The sequence below is a fragment of the Engraulis encrasicolus genome, chromosome 22 (assembly GCF_034702125.1).
Source record: "Engraulis encrasicolus isolate BLACKSEA-1 chromosome 22, IST_EnEncr_1.0, whole genome shotgun sequence".
Lineage (NCBI taxonomy): Eukaryota > Metazoa > Chordata > Actinopteri > Clupeiformes > Engraulidae > Engraulis > Engraulis encrasicolus.
This window is the reverse complement of record NC_085878.1, coordinates 27,792,484-27,817,082: the sequence shown is the minus strand read 5'-3', so window position 1 is coordinate 27,817,082 and position 24,599 is coordinate 27,792,484. Positions and strand designations below refer to the sequence as shown.

The window sequence follows — 24,599 nt, the reverse complement described above, 5'->3', positions numbered from 1 at the left end:
TATTTATTTTAAAAAGCTTGTAAATTAATTATATTATTGCAAGTAGTGCATGTGTGCTATTTTGTGTGCATTCTGTAGATTTCTCCGTATGAAAAACTTGAGCTAAATTCCAAGGTAGCAAAGTTGTTGTTTCTTTTTGCGAAACTCATACCGGGGCACAGTAAATCATTACTCAGGCACATGCTCCTGTAAAATAGGTCTGGCGACGCTCCTGGTGGGTATCTGGAACCGCTTTGGTGAGGCCGAGGTAGACATAAAACAATGCATCATCTGTCTTCACCAGTTTATGTAGGCCTATGTAGCAGTGGCTACTCACTTCTAAATGTGTGTTGTTATCGGAGAAATAGACCATAATGAAAAGGCGAAACTCGAAACCCATCACAAACATATTGTATTATCTAACAGTAGGCCTATACAAGGAATGTAACTACAACAGATGTTAGCTGTTTATTAATTCAACAGAATACAACTCACTATAAATGAAGAGTTCTTTTCCAAAATGAGATATATCCATTTTATAGAATGTTGGGAAATTGACATTGTTGTGTTGGGCATTCCATTGAAATGCACTGCAAAATGCATTTTTATAGAGGTTTTAAAGTATGTTCCCAAAAAATTTGACTGGCAAAAATGCACACATAGATGATAGGGCATCTTAACAGTCAATTCCAATATTAAAATGCGAAAAGTCAAAAATGGTTCATATAGCGTTTTGGAAAAGAGCTATAAATATAGGCTATGATACAGTGGATTAGTAGAAATACTACCACTATACAATATCGACAATATAGATGAAAATGTGCACCTATAGCCTCATAAAGTGCTCCACCATTGGAACACTGTAATAGTCACTGAAAAGACTTTAGGTTACTACCAGTAGGCCTATAGTACTACACTACAGAGTGTAACTTAGTCATTGTCATTCTGTTAAAGCGATGGTTCGGAGTAGAATCACCCTAATGCCATTTGAACCGTGACACCCATCCACCTTTACACCCGAAGTGTTTTCTGCCGCAGGCTTACATCAACAGAGTTGCCGTGTTATTCGATGTTTATTCCGGATAGCTTGACTCAAGCGCATATGGATCCTGGGCACCATCTCCAAACTTTCCCCACAAAAATAAAATGTCATGACACCAAACTTCTACAGTATAACAAATGTGTTTTGTACTCACAAAAAGATGAATTTGAATCTTTGTACATAGTCCAGGAGTTTATTAGTAACACAACACACGAGACGATTAGCTTTTCTGCTGCTAAACATCCGTCAACGTCACTTCCTCCAGCTGGGACTTTGTTGATGGAAACAACGCGAGTCCGGAAGGCGGAAAACTCAAAAAGACAGCTTGCGCTACAACTAGAAATTAACCACTTCGGATTTAAATTTTACCACGTTTAATAAATAGAAGACGATGCCACACTCGTGCATATATCCTGGCTGTGGACTAAAACACAAACCTTACAATAAGTGGACAGTCCCAGCTGGAGGAAGTGACGTCGACGGATGTTTAGCAGCAGAAAAGCTAAACCTATGGCCTTGTATTTATTACATCTATTTTACAACTGCATCTCATTTCATCTCTTTTTGCATCCCTTGCATCCAGGGGCGTTGGGGAGCTCTAGGGGGCATTGAGAAGGATACAGCTGAGAGGGGACCGTGCTTAGTTCCCATTGGGGGCACTAGTTAATTGATTTTTTGCCCCCCTAATACTAAGGGTGGCATTGCCAGGCTTATGATGAGGTGAAGGGGGCGTTGGGGGGCTTGTGATGAGATTGAGGTGTGATTTTGTGAGCATAGTGTTATAGTTCAATGCCATATTTTCGGTGAACCTGTAGTGGATTATCTGAATTTACAATGCTGTGCCTATGGTTTTCACAAAGCCAAGACACACACACACACACACACACACACACACACACACACACACACACACACACCGCTCCTCCCAGTCTCGCACACCTTGCTCATGCACTGCTGACCAAAGAGGGTTGAGACAAGAGGGCTTACTCACGTCATAACAGCGTAGTAGGAAATGATGGCGAGGGGAGTACAGAAATGTTATTCACTGTGGAACAGGTCATAGGACAGCGTGAACGTCTGTCAGCTGTCCTTAATTACCCCCAGCAATTACTGCTGACCAACAGCTGCCGTTACTTGGCCACAAATTATCCATCATGGTGTCGCCCCCACTGACCATGTGCAAGGGAGTACGAAAATGGCATCCATCGCACCCACTGACCAATGACCATGCGCAAGGGAGTTAATTTTCCATCCACTCGTGTCCTCAGGCAACGCCCCCGTACTACACCGTGGCCAATGCATTCCCCGCCAAGAGATTGTTCTTTCTCTTGAGTTTCTTTGCTGCTGACAGATCAGCCCATACGGGCTCGTTTCTCAAATCAGGAGCGGTGCAAAGCAGAGGGTCACGTTGTCGAATATGCAGAATGTTGCGGACCTCAGGCAAGCTGTGCCACAGGCTTAAACAAGCTAGTGCCTGTACACTTCTTCTTAAATGATCTCAAAACGAAACTGGAACATGTTGACCAGTGTGGTCTTTGCGGGAGGACGTGTGGCACAGACACTATAGGAATTCCTCATCTTCTCACGATACGAAGTTTCGTAGGTAGGCTAACAGAGTCCCGGGTAAATAAATAGTGGCACTTCGGTGAGGTGTCTTGACTGTGGATAAGCTATCAGTAAGGAGGGTGCAGTCGGAGGATAATTTATCGGCGTTGTTGGAACTGTAAAGGCTCAAGGTAATAATTGAAGAAAATGGTTATTAAAAGCCTCTCTCTGTGCAGAATTTAAATCTTTTGTAGCATTTAGTTTGTGCGAGAATCTCGCCAGCCTCACGGTTATAAAAGGTAGTAGGCTACTCAGCGTCCTGCACAGGCGGAACAGGTGTAGTTTCGTGATTCAAAACATCGAAGGTGATGCACTCGATGCACTGCCGAACAATTAATAGCATTAAGAAACCATTTGAAAAGACGTGTAATCGGCTTGATTTGGAATGGAATCTGTCACTTCTCATGGACTGGATTTTGTTGCCCGGGTTTGCAAGAGGTGCGCTAAAACGCGCGGCTCAAAAGTGCAGCCGCTGCCTATTGTCGATGAAACTTCGGATATAAACGCGGTTTTATAGGCTACAGAGCATGCAACCTGCAAATAGTTTGAGTGGTCTTAATTTTAGGGCCGGACACAACATCTGTGTGGATTAATTAGTTCCATTATCCTCTATCTATATATTCTTCCTCCTATTTCTGCCTCTCCTCTCTTCCTCTCCTTTTAAATCCATCTCTAACAATTGTGTTTTTTCCCATTTGTTAAGCACTTTGAGTTGCATACCTTGTATGATACAGTCTTTTCTGTTCTCTGGCCTGTGTGTGTGTGTGTGTGTGTGTGTGTGTGTGTGTGTGTGTGTGTGTGTGTGTGTGTGTGTGTGTGTGTCACCGGCGTAACTATAGGCGGTGCAGCTGTGTGTGTGTGTGTGTGTGTGTGTGTGTGTGTGTGTGTGTGTGTGTGTGTGTGTGTGTGTGTGTGTGTGTGTGTGTGTGTGTGTGTGTGTGAGAGAGAGAGGGGGGTCCCCTAAGGATTTTGTATTTTTGTACACACACTTTTCTCTGTGGCTATTAAATGGTCATCAATGCTTCTGCACCATATACAATATTTACAAGTCAAAGTCCAGGAGGCTGCCCATGCTCTTACCATATTTCTCATATTTCTCTTATCTTTGACTTCTGCTAAAAGCAAAATGTTGATGTTTAAGCATTGACATTGACACTTTTACCATACCCTCAGTACTGGTATTCTCTCAAAATTGATTAAATAAAAATAAATGATGCTAGCCTTCTTAAAAGATAATGTAGCCTATTTGAGTATGTTGTGAGTGTATATCCATATTTCCATAGGAACACAAGAAAGTGACCTAAAAAGTGACCTTTGACCTAAATGCATGTCTGTCTGACATTGTATTATTTGTATAAGGGTCATTTCACGTGAAATCAGACACTTTGGGACCCGACCGACCCGGATTTCGATCATACTTGGTGTGCCTTTTCAGTAGCAAGGTAGCACCCCAGAACTGCATTGGTTTGAATCTGACACTAATATTAAGGGAGAAACAGACTAGGAAAGGTTCACATGTGAGGGTAGGACACTATACATTCAGCCTTGAATATATCAGTCAGTGTTAGTCACAAAAAGATGCCTGTGGTGTTGTTTGAAAGCTCTTTTCTGGCTCTTCATATTACACAATCACCTTGGAATACAACTACTCTCAGAATATGAATTATGATAAATTGAAAAATTAAAAATTGAATATCTAAAAAACTCATATTTTAAAATGGCCAGTTCCTTGTCCAAACGTAGCCGGCAATGTCATGAGCAGCACCTAAAATGCTGGTGTTCGGTTTGTTATTCATTTCAGAGAGAATTTGACTCACAAATATGGCATCATACAGACCACTTACTAATAATATGGTAATACCATAGTAGCATCACATGACAAAACAAAAACAAACAAAAATGGTCAGTGTCCATGGTCCCAGGTTTCAGAAACTAAGGCAGATGTCCATTTATACACACCAAATGATGATATGTGAATGTTTGAACATTCCTTCTCTGTGTATCTGTGCCATCTTCCCTTTACCGTACTTTAAAGAGATAATCAATGGCTACACTCTCATTTTGTACTCTACCAGTGCATTTGAAGCAGCAGCTGTGTCTTTTGTAGATAATGTATAAGTAGCCTACGTCCCGTTGCAGTTACAGGTTCCACTACCAGAAGCACATCCTGATGATCCATGACAAGTCTATCTGGTCTGAAGGGAAAAGTGAAGGATGGAGATGGCCCATGAGGATGCAGGAAGTTCAGTTTCACCTCTCCAGTGCTCGGCATACTTTCCTTAGCACATGCTAGCCACCAGTTGCCATCATATACAGCTACAACATACCCTTTGATGCTTGAAAATGTAACACATTCCTTTACTGAGCTCACTCTTTCAACTCTGCCTTCTCTGAATGCTCAAAATGGCCTACCTTCCACTGTGTCCATTGACAATGGGCAGAAGCTGTGTAGTTTTTGAGTACCTGGAATAGTTCTTGCAGATTCAAACCTTTTCAACAAGTTCTCAGCTTCATGATGGTACATATCTGTTGTGGCAAACTGGCAATGGATGTTCTTGACATTATCCTTGACAAATTCAAACAGTTGGTATGGCGTTACAATTTAATTGTCAATAGGACGTTGCAGACTTCCTGCACAATATAAGAACCTTAAAATTACAACAAATTTGTGCCACCACGAGGCAGATTTTCACATACCTGCAGAGTGGCACTTTTTTGCCACATCACATGGCAAAGGTCCATGTGATGGCGTTGGAGGGACAGTTAAATGGCTTGCTGCACGAGCAAGTCTGCAACGTCCTATTGACAATTAAATTATAACGCCATACCAACTGTTTGAATTTGTCAAGGATAATGTCAAGAACATCCATTGCCAGTTTGCCACAACAGAGATGTACCATCATGAAGCTGAGAACCTGTTGAAAAGGTTTTGAATCTGCAAGGAACTATTCCAGGTGCTCAAAAACTACACAGCTTCTGCCCATTGTCAATGGACACAGTGGAAGTTAGGCCATTTTCAGCATTCAGAGAAGGCAGAGTTGGAAAAAGTGAGCTCAGTAAAGGAATGTGTTACATTTTCAAGCATCAAAGGGTATGTTGTAGCTGTATATGATGGCAACTGGTGGCTAGCATGTGCTGAGGAATGTATGCCGAGCACTGGAGAGGTGAAACTGAACTTCCTGCATCCTCATGGGCCATCTCCATCCTTCACTTTTCCCTTCAGACAAGATAGACTTGTCATGGATCATCAGGATGTGCTTCTGGTAGTGGAACCTGTAACTGCAACGGGACGTACTTATACATTATCTACAAAAGACACAGCTGCTGCTTCAAATGCACTGGTAGAGTACAAAATGAGAGTGTAGCCATTGATTATCTAGTACGGTACGGTAAAGGGAAGATGGCACAGGTACACAGAGAAGGAATGTTCAAACATTCACATATCATCATTTGGTGTGTATAAATGGACATCTGCCTTAGTTTCTGAAACCTGGGACCATGGACACTGACCATTTTTGTTTGGTTTTTGTTTTGTCATGTGATGCTACTATGGTATTACCATATTATTAGTAAGTGGTCTGTATGATGCCATATTTGTGAGTCAACTTCTCTCTGAAATGAATAACAAACCGAAACACCAGCATTTTTAGGTGCTGCTCATGACATTGCCGGCTACGTTTGGACAAGGAACTGGCCATTTTAAAATATGAGTTTTTTAGATATTCAATTTTTAATTTTTCAATTTATCATAATTCATATTCTGAGAGTAGTTGTATTCCAAGGTGATTGTGTAATATGTAGAGCCAGAAAAGAGCTTTCAAACAACACCACAGGCATCTTTTTGTGACTAACACTGACTGATATATTCAAGGCTGAATGTATAGTGTCCTACCCTCACATGTGAACCTTTCCTAGTCTGTTTCTCCCTTAATATTAGTGTCAGATTCAAACCAATGCAGTTCTGGGGTGCTACCTTGCTACTGAAAAGGCACACCAAGTATGATTGAAATCCGGGTCGGTCGGGTCCCAAAGTGTCTGATTTCACGTGAAATGACCCATAAACTATGTAGGCTACCTAGTTAATGGTTGGATTTTGGGCTTCCTGTCTGAGCTGTGTTGATGCTCTCACACCTAAAACATGTCACCGCACTGTGGTCTTCACCTTGCTACAAAAAAAACAGAATCAGACACAATTTTATTTTGCTTCTTTTCAGCCTATCCGATGAGGCGTACTCAGTTGCCCAAATTTTGCTATGTTAATTCAACACTTAGAGAGTTGATTTAACATCTTCTACATTGCATTTGATTACGAGTGTGTGTTCTCAATGATAAATGTGTCTTGCTCGCCATATATAAATGTGTGTTATTTCAGGGAGGCGGGTGTTAAAGATTGAGGCTAGCCACATGAAGGAACCTTGTATTTCTGTTTGTGTGTGACGAGAAAAAAAATGCATGCTTTCTCACTGATTAAAGTGCTCCTGTTTTGGTTGGGAACATTTCTTCTTCTGAAATGACATTGCCTAACACAGATTTCCTATTCCATTTTTGTTATTATCTTGTAGAGTTAAGACAGAGAGTGAGACGCTGGTGTCATAATTCAATCCAGGAAAATGGTGTGGGGCCAAGCAAGAGGAATCATGGGATTTTTCTGTCTCATTGCTCTAATGAGACAAAGTAAGTAACATACATGTACATGTACAATTGATGATAAGTTGAAATTTGACAAATGCGCCACTTCTAAGGTGAAAAAGCTCCAACAAAGAATGTTTTTCTTAAGGAAATTGCGTAGTTTTAATGTTGACGCCCACATTTTAGAGCTATTTTACAAGTCTGTACTTCAGAGTGTCTTGTCCTTTGGTCTGGTCTGTGTCTTTGGTAGTATGCGTAAACAAGATCAGGATAAATTGCAAAGGATTATTAAAACAGCTAGTTAAATAATTGGGTGCAATCAAACATCCGCTGCTCAGCTGTTCCAAGATATCATACTACACAAGGCTGAAAGCTTTCTTGCAGACACTACCCACCCTTTACATAACAGATTTCAGTTAAGCCAACATGGCAAGGGTAGGCTTCTACAAAGGAAAATAAGAACAACCAGGTTCAGTAAGTCATTTGTTCCCCCTGCAATCAGAATTGTTAATGAAAGACACGGTTCTCAACAAGAGACTTGACACTGTGGTGGTGGTGTGTGTGTGTGTGTGTGTGTGTGTGTGTGTGTGTGTGTGTGTGTGTGTGTGTGTGTGTGTGTGTGTGTGTGTGTGTGTGTGTGTTGTGGTGTGTGTGTGTGTTGTGGTGTGTGTGTGTGTGTGGGGGGGGGGGGGGGGGGGTATGCAACAGTCTAGTTGGGGGGGGGGGGGTATTTAATTGTTTTACTTATTTATCTGTTTTTTAAGTCTTGTCTACCCTGTCTGAATGTTCTGTACTGTACTTATACGCACCTTGACCATTTGAATTTCCCATCTGGGATAATAAAGTCAACTTTGACTTTGACTTTGATGTAGGCTATACTTAGGTAACATTAAAAACAGACATTGGATTATTATTATTATAAAAGCCAATAACATTCTGTCTTGACCTGGAAAAAAATATTTTTTGAAAAAAGGGTTCGCACACTTCTTTGGATTTTTCCTTCTTGAAGTTATTTTTTCATCTTTTTATTTATTCATTCATTGGCAATGACGTTTCGACCTCTCGGTCTTCCTCAGACACAGGCTTGACACATTATCTACAACCTATCTTGTAGAACCTAATCTACATTATCTTGGTTGTAGATAATGTGAACAACCAATGTGTACAACCAATGTGTACACACCACATGTCACTCTTCGTGTCCACCCAGGTGAAGGAGAGAATGACCAGGACTTCAAGATGTGCGGAACATGGCGTCACGGTGGCGGTGAACGGTGGCTGGCGTCCCACCTGTCCCAGGGCTGCAAAGGCCTGGACATCAGTGCCAACGCCACCACCCTCTACATCACCGGCTCCATCGCAGCCACCCAGCGCAGTGAGTCCATGAAGCCCATCAACGTGACTGGTACCCCGGGCACCACCGACAGCCCCTTCTGTGTGTACTGGGAACCCCTGGTGGACCGGCTGCAGGTGGAGGTGGATGGGAAGAACCACACTGTGCTCCAAGCGGCCGGGCTGCAGGAGAGCTGCTGTACGGACCTCTCTCTAGGGCACAATAAGAGCTCCACGCACATATACGGCATCGTCAACGGCACCATACGGACGGACACCATCAGCACTGAGACAAGAGTGGCGTACAATTTCTTTGGAGATGTGATCAACTGCAGTACGTTTTCTTGACATTTACTGATGAAAGCTCTAGATGTCAATGAAGGGTTATGTAAAGCTTTACTTTTTTGTAATGTATTGTCACTTTTTTTGTTAACTGTTGATTTATCATGTTTGTTATTGTCTCTTTACAGCACTGGAATTTTGTGAAAAGGCCATTGAGGAAGCCAGGAGAGTGAATATGTGAGTTATCTTCTAAGTTATAATACAAGCACAGAGCAAGGTAGTGTGAGTTATTTGACAGCTATGATAAAACAGGAAATTAAGCCTCCATAGGAAGTAGGGATTTCATTTAGAGGTTTCAGGAGTGCAAAATGTCAAATAATGTATTAAGAGAATTGATTTAATGCAGTGGTCTCAACCTTTTTAGACTAAACGCCCCCTTTACCTAATCATAAGCCTTTTTCTCATCAAAAGTCAACGATTGTAAGGCTGACGGAAAAGGGCTATGAAGCGTTGCTGTGGGCTACGAGTGAGGCTCTGAGGTTTGGCCACAAACAGGAAACTATGCACCAAGCTGAGCAACTCGACTGCCAAATTATAGTGATCTTGTAGCCTAGTAAACCAGCGCCACCCTTGGGCGCCAAAAATGTTTTGGCTGCGAGTGGGTCTGGCCTCGCATCGTTTTGGTGTTGTGCCAGGCTTGCCAAGAATCTGGCAAGCCAATCACAACGCAGATATTTGTTTTGAATCAAAGCGGGTGGGGTTTTGAGGGAGTGACGACGAAGCTTGCGATACTGGGGAAAGCACAATAACAAGAATGATTGAACAGCTCTCGTTTGACGACAGTTTTTGAAGAATTAGACTTAGAAAATGTGTTCATTGAAACGTGTTCAGGAAGATGGTCTGCGCTCATTCATTTTTAGAAGGACTTTTTCGCCGTTTTACCGACAGCCTATAGAACATGGATCTACGTTTTTTGATGGAAGTAATTGTCAGTTGCGCTGATTGGTCAGAGCGTCGGCCTATAGGCACAGACATGGTTTGAAAGACAACGCATTGTGCTCATCAACCGGGCACTGGGCAAGTACACCGGTGACCCAGGTTCGATTCCGGCCCGGGTCCTTTGCCGTCCATTCCTCGCCTCTCTCTCTACTGTCCTGTCAATAATAATGTCTAAAAAGACAAAAAAGAATCACATTCCATTGGCTTTGTCAGTATCTTCAGTTGAGAAGGAAGATTTTGCACATCCCAGGTTAAGGTACAGGTCAGAACAAAGGCAACAAGTTTTAGAGTGCTCTGTCTTTCACTGCTTTCTTGTGTGTTTCATACCATGACATACCTACTTAGAAGTCTTCTTCAGATTCCCTTTGTCAGTATATTCTGAGTATGTATAGGCTGGGTCTACATACTCAGCAAATACACTGCGTGTAAGGGTGGGGTGGGGTGTTAAAACCAGAGTGCATAGGTGGGGCCCCTTTCGGTGCTTTTTTGAGGAAGCGTAAATATAAATGCGGCACATCATCACACATCTCGCCTGAACTCCAGAGCTGACTCAGATGCTGATGAGATAAGTTCATAACACAGTGCATAACAATAACTTCTGTATTCTGTATATTGTGTACTTGTCTGTGTGTGTGTGTGTGTGTGTGTGTGTGTGTGTGTGTGTGTGTGTGTGTGTGTGTGTGTGTGTGTGTGTGTGTGTGTGTGTGTGTGTGTGTGTACCATTGTGTGCATGTACTGTAAGTGCATCAGTACACAGTACATAATGCACCTCCAGCTCCAGCTCTACCTGTATATGTAATGAGTGTGAACTTGTACACGTGCAATCAAGAGCATCCACATGCATTTCTATGTGTTGTGAACAATGATGCCATGAACAAGCATCATATCTGGAAGAAGGTGTGAATGTGCATGCTTGTTTGCAGGTGTAAGTACATGGATATACAGTCAGGCGCCATATGAACAGGCTTCAGGAAATGTGTGTGTGTGTGTGTGTGAGTGTGTGTGTGTGTGTGTGTGTGTGTGTGTGTGTGTGTGTGTGTGTGTGTGAGTGTGTGTGTGTTAGGAAGAGGGGTTCGGGAAGATGTGTGAACACTGACTGTGTGTGTGTGTGTGTGTGTGTGTGTGTGTGTGTGTGTGTGTGTGTGTGTGTGTGTGTGTGTGTGTGTGTGTGTGTGTGTGTGAGTGTGTGTGCGCGCGCGCACGCGTGCGTGCATGTACGTGCATGTGCGTGCATTATGCGTGCATGTATGTGCGCGTGCATGCATGCCCTGCCCGTGTATGTGTGTGTGTGTGTGTGTGTGTGTGTGTGTGTGTGTGTGTAGGATTGAGGAGGCGATGATGAGTTCAGATATGCTGGGCTCTGTGAACACGGCATGCTTTCATGGGGCAGTGCTGGAGATGGATGACAATTTCAAGGGATATGATCTTGCTCTTCCTGTAAGTACACGCACACACAGACACACACACACAGACACACACACACCAGGTTTGTACGGAATTCTGAATTGAATTGAAAATGACCCCAACATTCCAATTGAATAATTGAATTTCAATATGAATTGAATTGAAATTCCAAACAGGAAATGGAATTGCAAAATTGAATTTGAATCACAGGAAACGGAATTGAAATTCTGTGAAATTCAAAGAAATTCAAAGTAATGACATGATACAAACACTAGGTGGTGATGTAGAGTTAATTCAAAGAAACTCAAAGTGATGACAAAATAAGAACACTAGAAGATGGTTCAGTATATAAATCAATATGTGTCAGTATTTGTAGCAATATATTTTTGTTAATGCTATTGTATGTTGTTACACTGATGGTATGTTGTGCCCATCCCTGTGATGTAATCATGATATTTTTGAGAAAGTACATTATAAAGTATCACAATCTAAAAATTATCTGAATTGCAATGAGTTTCAATTCCATTTATTGTCATTCAAATTCATTTCAATTTCACTTCCTGAATTGTAGTGAGTTTCAAATCCACTTCCTGAATTGCAGTGAGTTTCAATTCCATTTTGAATTTAATTTCCTGTAATTAAAATTCAATTCAATTTAATTCAATTCAACATCCTGTCAATTCAATTCACATTCAATTCCACTTCCTGAATTGAAGTAAATTCAGGAATTCTGAATTTTGCCCAGGCCTGACACACAGACACAGACACACACACGCACGCACGCACGCACGCACGCACGCACGCACGCACGCACGCACGCACGCACGCACGCACGCACGCACGCACACACACACACACACACACACACACACACACACACACACACACACACACACACATTTCCCGAAGCCCGTTGTTATGGTGCTTGACTGTATATTCATGTACTTGCACCTGCATGCACATTCACACCTTCTTCCAGATACAATGCTTGTTCATGACATCATTGTTCACAACCAGGGCTTTGAACCGTTATTTTTTTCCAAACGTTCCGTTCCGAACATAAACGGAATTATAACGTTTCCGGTTATGAGTTCCACCGAACCGGTTAGAACAAAAAAGTATTGTTCCCGGAACGGTTAATTTCGTTCCTGTCCGCTGATTATTCCCCAGATGCCTAACTGACGTTAATTAACCAAGAAAGACGGAAGTGCAAATGAGTCAGCCTACTTCCAAACTGTTAATTCAAGCGGATGAAAAGAATATCCTCCAGAATTTTGTCATTTGGGACGACCTAAGCGGAGAATAAACCTCAATGATGAAAATGCGCGCTCCACGCTGACTTGGGTCACGGGGAGCGCTATGATAGACATTATGAGTTTGTGCATATTTGAAGCGGCCATGGATGCCCAATAACGTTGAACATTCTTGGTGCGCTTTACACGCACTTCTCTGCAATATCTTACAATGATGCAATGGAAACTCTGCCCTTTTGTATGACAGTGGTTTCTCTTATTTAAGATGTGGAGTGGAGACTTTGTAATCCACAGCTCTCTCTCCATTCAGTCAGAGAATGTCTGATGTCACACAGGACGTGAACCACAGCCGTCATGGTAACGTGCACAGGAAAATAATTACTTTTTTTTTAGTTTGAGGAACGGTATTAACCGGTATTAACCGGTTACCATTACTTTTAAATAAGTGTTTCCGTTCCAGAACATAAAAAATAATAACGTTTCCGGTTTCGTTTCTGTTCCCTGTAAAATACAAAAAGTTTCTGGTTTTCGTTTTCGTTCCTTGAACCGGTTCAAAGCCCTGGCGTTCGTGTGTGTGTGTGTGTGTGTGTGTGTGTGTCTGTGTGTCTGTGTGTCTGTGTCTGTCTGTCTGACTTTCCGTTTGTGTGTCTGTGTGTCTGTGTGTGTTGCAGTCCTCACAAACAGCGCCACTGCCATCAGTGCACTTCCCGGCCGCCTTGAAACCTGTAGGAAAGCCTAAAGCCAGAGTGGTGTGCACCTTCTTCCAAAACAACACCATATTCAATGTGAGTATTCAAACAAATACACTTGCACATGCATGCGCACGCGCACGCCCACGCGCCCACGCACACACACACACGAACACACACATACTCAAACACACACACACACACACACACACACACACACACACACACACACACACACACAAACACACACATACTCAAACACACACACACACACACACACACACACACACACACGCACACGCACACGCACACGCACACGCACACACACACACATACACACACACTCACAACCAAACAAATGCCCAGGCAATCAAACTGCAAAATGTGATAAATTACGTATTGCATGGTCTTCCATGCATAGCTGTACCCTCACTTTTTGTGAAAGGAGCAAATCTGGTGATATTTGATAGCGTTGACTCACCTCTGTCACACACACACACCACACCACACCACACCACACAGGACAGGATAGGACAGGACAGGACAGGACACACACACACACACACACACACACACACACACACACACACACACACACACACACACACACACACACATTTTATTTTGTTTCACTTTTCTAGGAGAACGGTACCTATAAGAATCAGGGTAATCTGGTGGAGCAGAAAATCTTCAGGATCCTGGACGATGTTGTCGGGATCACAGTTGAAAACGAGATCGTCAGACAGCTTCCTGAGCCAATTAAAATCCGCTTCCACCATGCTGTTTTACCAGTACGTATTCACCGATGCACTTCAATGTACATCTTGCAATCAGAAACTGTACTACTTTGACTGCTCACAGGTGTAAGTAAGGAAACCGTATTTAGTACGTAGGTGCTTTTCACGCACAACGAAAGAGTCAAAAAATGCTTCAGCAAGTATATTTGCCTGTAAGTTGGTATAGTACTGTTCACTTAGGGTGTGTTCAGGCAACAGAGAACCGTGCTGGTACCTGCTCCGCTCCTAATCTCCAACTGGCTTGTGTGTTCATGCTGAGAATCTGAGCATTCGGGACCACTTAGTATGGTGACTGCATTGGTCATTTCATGCCGTTAAACAGTTTGAACCACATAGGCTGTGTCTACGGTTTGAGCTGCAACAGTAGGTTCCACAGCTTTGTCGGTATAGTGTCAGAATACACTTTTAATATTATAGTCTTGCCTGCCAGACTACCATTGTAGGCACGTTCAAGCCGACAGAGAGAACTGTGACCGTTCCCACACCTGATCTTGAACCAGTTTATGTCTTCACGGTATGAGTGTTCGGGAACCAGAAGGTTGTTTCGGGATGTGAACCTTAAAATACCATCAAATACAGCAGGTTCATCCGGGTATCACATGGTCACACATGGAAATGTTCAGAGATCGGTCACCAGCACCGTTGTGGTTGGCCTGAACACAGTATGTGAGCATGTACAGTAAAACAGCTAATGACCAAGAACACACTAATAGAGAGAAAACGAAAGGTTAGGGGTGGGCGATATGATGATATTATATCGTGAATCGCGATATTGAGTAAAATATCGTCTCGAATCTGCCAAAGTGGAGAAATCGTATAGATCGTCTTGCAGTGAGAATGTTTATTATCAGTATCAGAGTGACGTTTTCTCACTTGTGTTGTTGTCTTCACTTTATTCTTTACATTATTGTATTCCACTTGTACACTGTATGAGAATATCATCAGTGTGAACATTCTATTGACTGCAAATTACAAATTGCAAGTATATGAAAGTTGTTTTTTGTTGTTTTTATTTTTTGGATGGAAGATCGTGATAAAAAATCGATATCGTGATTTCATGTTAAAAAATCGTGATACAACATTTTTGCCATATCGCCCACCCCTACGAAAGGTGTCAATCCCTCACCTACTATACTGTATATTTTCACACTTGAAGGGGCTATGGAGTGCAGTAGAGCCAATCACGACACACACAGAGTTGTCAAAGATCTGGTGTGTTATATCAGCAATACAAATGTGGAAACAAAACTCAATATTTGATTTCAAAGATGATTTCTTGTTAACACAGCATGTGTACACACCCAATGTATTACAAAAATCACTTACAAATATATATGTGAGGTTTTTGAAATGGTTACAGTGAAAATGCAGTAGGCCTTATGCATTGACAGGACAAGACTGTTTCTGTATTTGTTTCTGTATTCTACATATGCATTCACTATGGGACCATTTTCCTTGGTACTAGCCTACTTACAGGCTTTGGTTTAGGACTACACTGTGGACTTGTTCTGAAAAAATGAGATATGTTGCACATTATTGCAAGTTATTTTCCACCTACACGTAGTGCATGGTCTTCAATATGTGGCTCTACCCTCACCATTTGTCAAAGAAGCTAATTTGGAGATATGTGTTAGTGTATGACTCACCTCTGTTGTGCCTTAAGGTACAGGTGGTTACTCAGAAAACACCCCTCCCCCTGTATCTGCTAAGTAGTGATATACTGCTGTAGCCTCGTATGGCTGTATGGCTCGTCTCTCCAAATTATCTTAAAAGCCTCTTTTTTGCCTTTAGAAAAATCACTCAAGGACATGTGTCTCGTGGGATACAAGGAAAGGTATGTGATTATAGCCTGTAAAACTCTACAGCACACATCACCACACCACACCAAAACATATTGCACCCAAAACATTGCGACATAACACATTACAATAGCACACCAATACAACTCATCAGTTTGGTACTGTATCCATCGCTATTATTCATTGTTATGGTCAATCCACCTTTTTTTGTGAATACATTGCATTTTCTAATACATGCCTGAGTTAATGAAGGCCTATATTAGAGAATTTGTGGGTTTGTTGGGTTGGAAGTCCATTGATTGTGTTGAATTCATGCAGATCCTGATGATGTCACCTGGGAAAGGGAGGGATGCCAAACTGAGCTGCTCCATAAGAACACGACAGAGTGCCACTGCAACCATCTCACCTACTTTTCCATTCTAGTCGTGAGTCTTCCTTACATTTCCTGACGTTATATAGGCTACATGTGGTACATTTTAGGCCTACTGTAAGACTAAAACATCACTATAATCAATGTGCTTTTTTACAGTAAGCACTGCCATATAGTATGTGTATCATTGTATGTGTATTGCTTTGTATGTGATAACATGATTGTACAAACCCCAACTCCGATGAAGTTGGGACGTTTGGTAAACAGTGAATAAAATCAAAATGCTATCATTTTCAAAACATTCAATCTATTCATTAGATGGAGAATAGTGAAAAGACAACATATTAAGTGTTAAAACCGAGAAAAAATATTGTTTTGGGGGACATATGTACTCATTTCTAATTTGATATATGGGGCGATGGTGGCTCAGGTGATAGAGAATCTGTTCGGAAACCAGAAGGTTGCAGATTCGAGCCCGGCGCTGCCTGACCCCATCGATGTGTTCTTGAGTAAGATACTTAACCCCAAGGTGCTCCTGGTGGCAGGGTGGTGCCCTGCGTGGCATCCACTGCCACCGGTCTGTGAATGAGAGTGTGAATGGGTGAAAGTGGGGTATACAAAGCGCTTTGAGAGCTCGAAAGAGTGGCTGTATAGATACAGTCCATTTACCATATATGGTTTTATATTTTAGTATGATGTTGTTGCTGCTTCTAATACTACTGTACGTGCGTTGTAGTGGCAACAGTAGGGAATGCATTGTCTATGTTTTTTATGTGTGTGTGTGTGTGTGTGTGTGTGTGTGTGTGTGTGTGTGTGTGTGTGTGTGTGTGTGTGTGTGTGTGTGTGTGTGTGTGTGTGTGTGTGTGTGTGTGTGTGTGTGTTTAGCTCCCAGCCCAGGGACCACAGATTTAAATTAGCTTTCTACCTAAGTACATCTGGTACTAGAACTGTCTTGTACATGGTCCCTGTCAAATAATCTAATAAAATAACCTAAACTAAAAAGTAATGTAATAATCTAAATATCTAATAGTTATTGATGGTGCCTGTTGCTTCTATTGTAGGCCTATGAAGCTAAGTATTATAACTTTTGGGTTGTGCTGCTCTGATTTTTTTGTCTGCTTCTGTGTTTCTGTGTTCCTCCACCAGCAAGTAGAACAGCGTGAGTCACAGTGCCACCTGGAGGCCCTGACGTACATTACAGCACTAGGCTGTGCCATATCTGCACTCAGCTGCATGGTTCTCTTCTACTCACTCTGCAAAAAGAGGTAACTGACATCTCATGCTAATATTCATTCATTCATGCCCGGTGGCTGAAATATGTAATGACATGAAGTCAAGGAAATGGCAAAATATAAATGTTATACTGATATTTTCAATGTTTTGATTAAAATACAAGCTAGTATGGAATGAATATGAATCCTATTATTACTCTTGTATTACATTATTATTCCTACAAAGGGGTAGGGTTAGGAGAAGAAATTAGAAATGGGATTTGGCACTGCCTGCAAACCTTTTATTTCTTGCTTCTCCATCTCTCTCTCTCTCTCTCTCTCTCTCTCTCTCTCTCTCTCTCTCTCTCTCTCTCTCTCTCTCTCTCTCTCTCTCTCTCTCTCTCTCTCTCTCCCTGCCAGCAATACTAACTCAGAAGACAACTATGACAACAACTTGACAACGATCTACCAAGGCCTGGTGATCAGTCTCTTCTGCCTGAGCGTGCTCTTCTTCCTGACTGGCACGTTGGCTAACGCGGGCGGAGAGTCTGTGTGCCGGGTGGTGGGAGCACTGCTGCACTACGCGCTGCTCTCCTCGTTCTGCTGGATGGGCGTGATGATCTTCTACACCTACGAGAAGATCATCATAGTCTTCAATTCAGTTTTTTCGTACAAACTGACCGTCTGGTACATACTCGGCTTTGGTGAGTCCCATTCCAACGGTGACATTTTCGTGAGTCGATCAACAGAAATCAAGCCAAGCATTTTTTTTAAATCAGTGATTTTTCATGCATGCACCGTTCATCCGACATTTGATTAAAAATGCCCAAAATGTCACTATTACGTAAAACTTACCTAAGACTTGTTGGTTGATTCATTTTTCTGATGGTGCATTATCCACATTTAAGTTGCAATATGTGCTTTAGCCTTCTTCTGTAAGTGTCTACCTGTATTCGCTCGTCTTCATTTTCCACAAGTTAAATTCATGTTCTTGTGCACCTCTCCAGGTGTTCCTGCGATCCCAGTTGGCATTCTAGTGGCGAGAGATGACATCTATGGCGTGAGAATGATTGCACCCAGTGATGATGTTGAAAATCCCTACATGATGTAAATAAGTTCATTCATATTGTTGTGTTATATTAGTTCATTCATTTATACTTACAGTATGTCTCATAAGTGAGTACACCCCTCACATTTTTGCAGATGTGTAAGTATATCTCATAGGACAACATTGAAGAAATTTCACTTTACACAATGATTAGTGACCTGTTAACAACATATAACCGCTTACATTTGTTGTTCAATCGTAAAAAAGCCAAATACAGCCATTAATGTTTAAACATGTACCCACAAAAGTGAGTACACCCCAGATTAAATTCCAGTAGAGAAGGGGCCGTGTTGGCCTGAATCGTCTCGAAATGAAAAGGGATTAAAAGGGAGGTCATCTGTGTGTATTTCAACCTTTCTTTACGTTGAGCTTTTACATTTTGAGTCTGCACCTGGCTGAAATAGATTGGTGTGAGATTTGAATGAAATCCTATGGAGTGTATCGTGATCTGCTTCAGTAGTCACAGTGCATGTTGACATGCATGTTTCTATTAGGTGTAATTCAGATTTCCAATGTTGACGGCATTCATGCATCCCCAAACCACAAATCCCACTACCATGCTTGACTAGCCAGATGATCCACTTTTTTGTAAAGTTCACTTGTTTAACACCACACATGCTTGAAAAGCAAATGTACAGCTACAGCTGAATTACACCTAAAATAAACATTCATTGCACTTTCAACATGCACTGTGACAACTGAAGCATATCATGATACTCTCCATAGTATTTCATTCAAGTCTCACACCAATCTATTTAAGCCAGATGCAGACTCAAAATGTAAAAGTTCAATCTAAAGAAAGGTATTTAGATTTTTTTTGTGTGGACAACAAATTTAAGCCGCTATATACAGTGGCCTCCATAATTATTGGCACCCTTGGTTTAGATGTGTTTTTTAGCTTCCAATTATTGTATTTTTTTTCTAAATAATATGGGACCTTAATGGAAAAAAAGAGAAAAATCCAACCTTCAATACAAGTGCATTTATTCAGTGGGGAAAAAATCCCACATAAAGAAATAATTATTTGACATCAAATAATGTGTGTCACAATTATTAGCACCCCTGGTGTTAATATTTTGTACAACCCCCTTTTGCCAACAAAACAGCACCTAATCTTCTCCTATAATGTTTCACAAGATGGGAAAAGACAGAAAGAGGGATCTTCAGCCATTCCTCTTTGCAAAATCTCTCTAAATCATCCAGAGACCTGGGTCCTCTCCTCTGTACTCTCCTCTTCAGCTCACCCCACAGGTTCTGAATGGGGTTGAGATCAGGGGACTGAGATGGCCATGGGAGGAGCTTGATTTTGTGTCTGGTGAACCATTTCTGTGTAGATTTGGCCATATGTTTAGGGTCATTGTCTTGCTGAAAGACCCAGTGACGACCCAGCTTCAGCTTTCGGGCAGAGGGCAACAGATTTTGATTTAAAATGTCCTGGTATTTCAAAGCATTCATGATGCCATGCACCCTAACAAGGTTCCCAGGGCCTTTGGAAGCGAAATAGCCCCACAGCATCACTGACCCACCCCCATACTTCACAGTGGGTATGAGGTGCTTTTCAGCATGCGCATCTTTCGTGGTACGCCAGACCCACTTCGAGTGTTTGTTGCCAAAAAGCTCAATCTTGGTCTCATCTGATCAAAGCACATGGTCCCAGTTGAAGCCCCAATACCGCTTGGCGAACTCCAGACGCTTGCGTTTATGATTGTGAGTGAGGAAAGGTTTTCTCCGTGCATGCCTCCCAAACAGCTTGTTGGCGTGTAGACAGCGCCTGATGGTTGATTTGGAGACTTTGTGACCCCAGGATGCAACCATTTGTTGTAATTCTGTAACAGTGAGCTTTGGAGATCTTTTGATTTCTCTTACCATCCTCCTCACTGTGCGTGGTGGCAAAATAAACTTGGGTCCTCGTCCAGGCTTGTTTACCACTGTTCCAGTTGTTTTGAACTTCTTAATTATTCCTCTCACAGTGGATATGGGTAGCTGCAGTTGAGTGGCAATCTTCTTGTAGCCTCTGCCTGACCTGTGAAGGTCGACGCACATCTGCCTCACTTGTATGCTGTGTTACTTTGTCTTTCCCATGTTTAAGAGTGGATAAGAGAAATGGCCTCGGTGTCACGTCATATTTATACCCCAGGGAAACAGGAAGTGATGAATTACTAATTAAATGTTCCTACATACTCTGGTAAACTTTGTAAACTACTGTAGAAATGACAGAAATGCTTCAATTATATTTATTTCCTGGGAATTGTTAAGGGTGCCAATAATTGTGGAACAGGTGATTTAATGAAAAATAATTATTTTTCAGTCAGGGATTTTTTTATTTTCTTACAATTCATTTGAGTTGAAGGCTACATTTTCCTACAATTTTCAGTGTGACAGTATTCTTCTGCAATAAACACTGAATTTATTTTAAGGCTTTTAACACATCTCAACCAGGGGTGCCAATAATTATGGAGGGCACTGTATGTTGTTAACATGTCACTAATCATTGTGTGAAAGTGAAATTTCTTTAATTTTATCCTATGAAAAGATATACTTACAAATCTGCAAAAAATTGAGGGATGTGACATACTGTAAGTAGAAATGAATGAACTAAACACTACTGTACCTACCTGTCTGTCTGGGTCTCTATGACTGACTTTGTATCTAAATATCACTGTCTATCTACTTGGATAGCTGTCTGTGTGTCTACATCAGTGTCTGCCTGTCTGTCTGTCTATAACATCTCCATTCCTGTTGCAGGTGTTGGATGAAGGACCACCCCAACGCGTGGTTGGCCCACTACATGACCAACGTGGCCTTGCTGGTGCTGGTGGTCACCACGGGGCTGGTGATGCTGGTATTGTTGCTGGTCAACATCGTGAAATTGTACGACAGGAAGACGGCCTTCCTCAGCATGTGGGGTTTCAGTTGCCTCTTCGGCACCACCTGGATACTCGGCCTGTTCGAGTTCGGATCCCTCTCTTGTGCCATGACCTTTGTCTTCTGCCTCATCAACACGTTACAAGGTAAAGAAGAGATGGACACAACAGCAGCCATTGGATAGACAAGTTTGCTCTTCTTACACCTATTACTCCTTTTAAACCATTTAAAACACTCCTTTTAACATCATCCAAACACAAGTTTTTATATGCTTGTAAAAACGATGGTGTGGTCATTCCTGTCTTCCTACCTGTCAACCATCCCTATTTTCATGGGGAACTCTCTATTTGTGACTTATTTCCCACTGTCGTCCCGATTTGGTATCTTCCCGCGAAATATCCCGATTTTTCTCATTATCAAAAAAACAGCGTCGGTCCAGAAATTCTCCCCATGGCCCTGTCAGTTAGGCTGACGAGCCACACCCCCTCTACATATTCCACCAGCTACGAAAGTAGAGAGGCGGAGAAGGTCTTGTTTATCAAGCCACCTGCCAGTAGATTGTATGCCAGATACCACCAAAAATTCAAGTTCCTTGAAAATACGAGCTCTCACCCTCGAGCTCCCTTGGCGTGTGTGTGCCCACTCTTTGCCTCTCAGAATCCATCACTTCATACAATGCTGTTCATATGGTAAACTAAACTTTGGAACAGCGAATCGTGCGATTAACCTCATCACAACCTGCACCAGCACAAAGTTTTGCATGAGCCCAGACAACTTGAGAGACAAAACAACAGTGAGAAACTGATATTTCATTGTTTTTCATGCTGTACATGTTCCTTTTAAGACGTGCGCTGATTTTGGACAGGACGCGAAGTCACGGACTGTCAGTGTGAAAACTAGAACGCACTGTCCGATCTGTCACTGTCGTCCTGTTGACTGTCAGGATTTGGCCCATTGAAGATTTTCAGGGTTTTTTGGCTTAAAATATGGGAATTTTGCCAATTTTTTGTAGCTCAAAGTTGACAGGTATAGACGTCTTTGGTTTGGGTGTTCTCTGGTGCCATCTTGTGCCTTCTCTTAATTAACATAATTTAATTCCTCAACTAGTTTTCCTGAGTTCCACAAAGTGATATGGAAACAGCTGATGATGAGTATAAGTTTCTGGTACAAAGACATCTGTGTCTCAAATGGTGCACTTGTGTCAGTACACTGATGGTTGGTGCATAGTGCACACAGTGCACTGGGGTCTGTAGTGCATGGTGTAGAGGAAAAGTTTGGGCACTTGGCATTGTGCCCTCACTGGAAGTAATGGGCTAGCATAGCATTAGCTCACCAAAATATTGGTTGGCTACTGTTAACATTGCACAGCGTCTCATGCTTGTATTTACATTTCCTTCACCCCAAATGTTAACTAGGCCTATGTCACATACAACATTTGGCTTGATGAAAAGGTCTCTGCAACATTACCTTTAGAATTAAGAGACTGTTGACCAAACTACTGAACCACCAACACCATGGCATGTCTCAAATGACGCACTTGTGTCAGTGCACTGACAGTCAGTGCACAGTGCACACAGTGCACTGAGGTCTTTAGTGCATAGTGTCGTGGAATCATTTGAGCACTATGCACTGTGCCCTCGCTGGAAGTGATGGCTGAGCATGGCATTAGCTCGCCAAAATATGAGTTGGCTACTGTTTACAATGCAGAGCGTCTGGTGGTGCTTGTATTTCCATTTCCTTCGCCCCAAATGACAACAATCACACATACTATACTTTGGATGGCATGAAAAGGTTGGTGTCCCATCAACATTACTTACAGAATTAGGAGACTGTTTACCAAACTCTTCTACTGAACTGAATGCCACATTTCCTCCATGTCATTGTCAACATTGCCGTGGTTTAGTGCGTACAGTGTTCATCTTTCAAGCACTGCATTTCTCCGCCATTGTTAGGGGATCATGCTGACACTTTCAGTGCACTGGCTCAACTGAAATTTTCAGCGTTAGCGCCCTAGGCACTGAAAAACAGTGCCCGAAGTGCATAATTGAGGCATTTGAGACACGGCCTATGTTTTTTCTGTTACGTTCACAACATGATGGCCATTTAGTGCATGTAGTGTCCATTGTTCAAGCACTGCGTTTTCTGACCGTTTTTAGGACAGCATCCGGGGACTTTCAGTGCACTGAATTTACTGAAGTTTTCAGCATGAGTGCCTTACGCACTGAAACATAGTGCCTGAAGTGCACATATGCACCATTTTAGACACAGAAATTACTTTGAAGAGTAAGTTCCATTTTATGCCTACTTTTTTTTTCTCAGGTCAAGGTATTCCATGCCAAAATGTCTCTATTTGGCATTACACTAAAAGCCTTAAAGGTGTTTTAACCATAAGGAGTCTTGGTATGAGAACATCTTTCTTTGCTTTCTCTTGGAGAGACAACAGTTTACTCTTTGGGCGTTTTGTCCATAGTCCATATAACTTGCAAAATGAGGCCCTAAAGATCAGAGGCCATTGTTTTTCTACTGCAACAATGTCCTGATAAAATCCATGTCGGATTTCTTAGGAAGGCATAAATGGCACTGCCCTCCATGTCTGTTTCCATCTTGAAGTCGCTACTAAAGCACGTCCAGGAAAGCGGCCAAGATTAGATTGCTCACGATGAGGATATTTGTGCAGACTTGTGCCTCCAGGTGAAGCTAGTTTGTACATAGAAAACAATACAAATACAACACAAAACTATTGGTAATGATGGTGTCGATATATGGATGGTGATGAGGAGTATGAATGTTGTTCCAGAACAAGCATGTTCTATAACTATAATGTTCACTGTCTCACTACTGTGGATTGCGATGTAAAATATGTTGTAAAATATGTTGCATGTTGCATTTTTTCAACAGGTTTCTTTCTAATGCTGCGCCACTATGTTCTGGATTGGATGCGGAATAGGAGGGAAGATAGAAGCACCTCGAGCTCGACACCACAAACGAACTACGAACTAGTCACGTCAGGCAGCAGGCAGTAGATATTTATGTAATTGGGCGTTTACTCTGAAGAAATCATACGGATACGGATGTCAGGCAGCTGTGCCTTGCATCACAGCATCCCTTCAAATGATCTGGATGGTAAAAGATGCTGATACTGACTAGAAACTTTGTCATCTGACCTTTGTTTGTAAGTTATGGAAATTTGCAGAGTGAGATAATGTTGAGACAAACTGGCTTCTATGTGAACTAC

General features: G+C 42.0%; 1 protein-coding gene across 1 annotated transcript; it reads left to right on the top strand.

The window, feature by feature from the left end:
• Positions 1-7,223: 7,223 nt before the first annotated feature.
• Positions 7,224-24,387, top strand: LOC134438641 (adhesion G-protein coupled receptor G5-like). Its single transcript, XM_063188253.1, has 12 exons — positions 7,224-7,300; positions 8,466-8,921; positions 9,058-9,098; positions 13,197-13,310; positions 13,880-14,005; positions 15,803-15,845; positions 16,129-16,235; positions 17,327-17,445; positions 17,812-18,095; positions 18,399-18,498; positions 21,245-21,510; positions 24,263-24,387. The coding sequence occupies exons 1-12, from the start codon at positions 7,237-7,239 to the stop codon at positions 24,385-24,387; spliced, it is 1,845 nt and encodes a 614-aa protein (XP_063044323.1). The 5' UTR covers positions 7,224-7,236.
• The last annotated feature ends 212 nt before the right edge of the window (positions 24,388-24,599 follow it).

Coding starts and splice junctions, on each gene's coding strand:
- LOC134438641 (XM_063188253.1), top strand. CDS start 7,237: ATGGTGTGGGGCCAAGCAAGAGGAATCATGGGATTTTTCTGTCTCATT. Junction 8,922..9,057: donor TGGAGATGTGATCAACTGCA/GTACGTTTTCTT, acceptor GTCTCTTTACAG/CACTGGAATTTTGTGAAAAG. Junction 18,499..21,244: donor GTTGAAAATCCCTACATGAT/GTAAATAAGTTC, acceptor TTCCTGTTGCAG/GTGTTGGATGAAGGACCACC.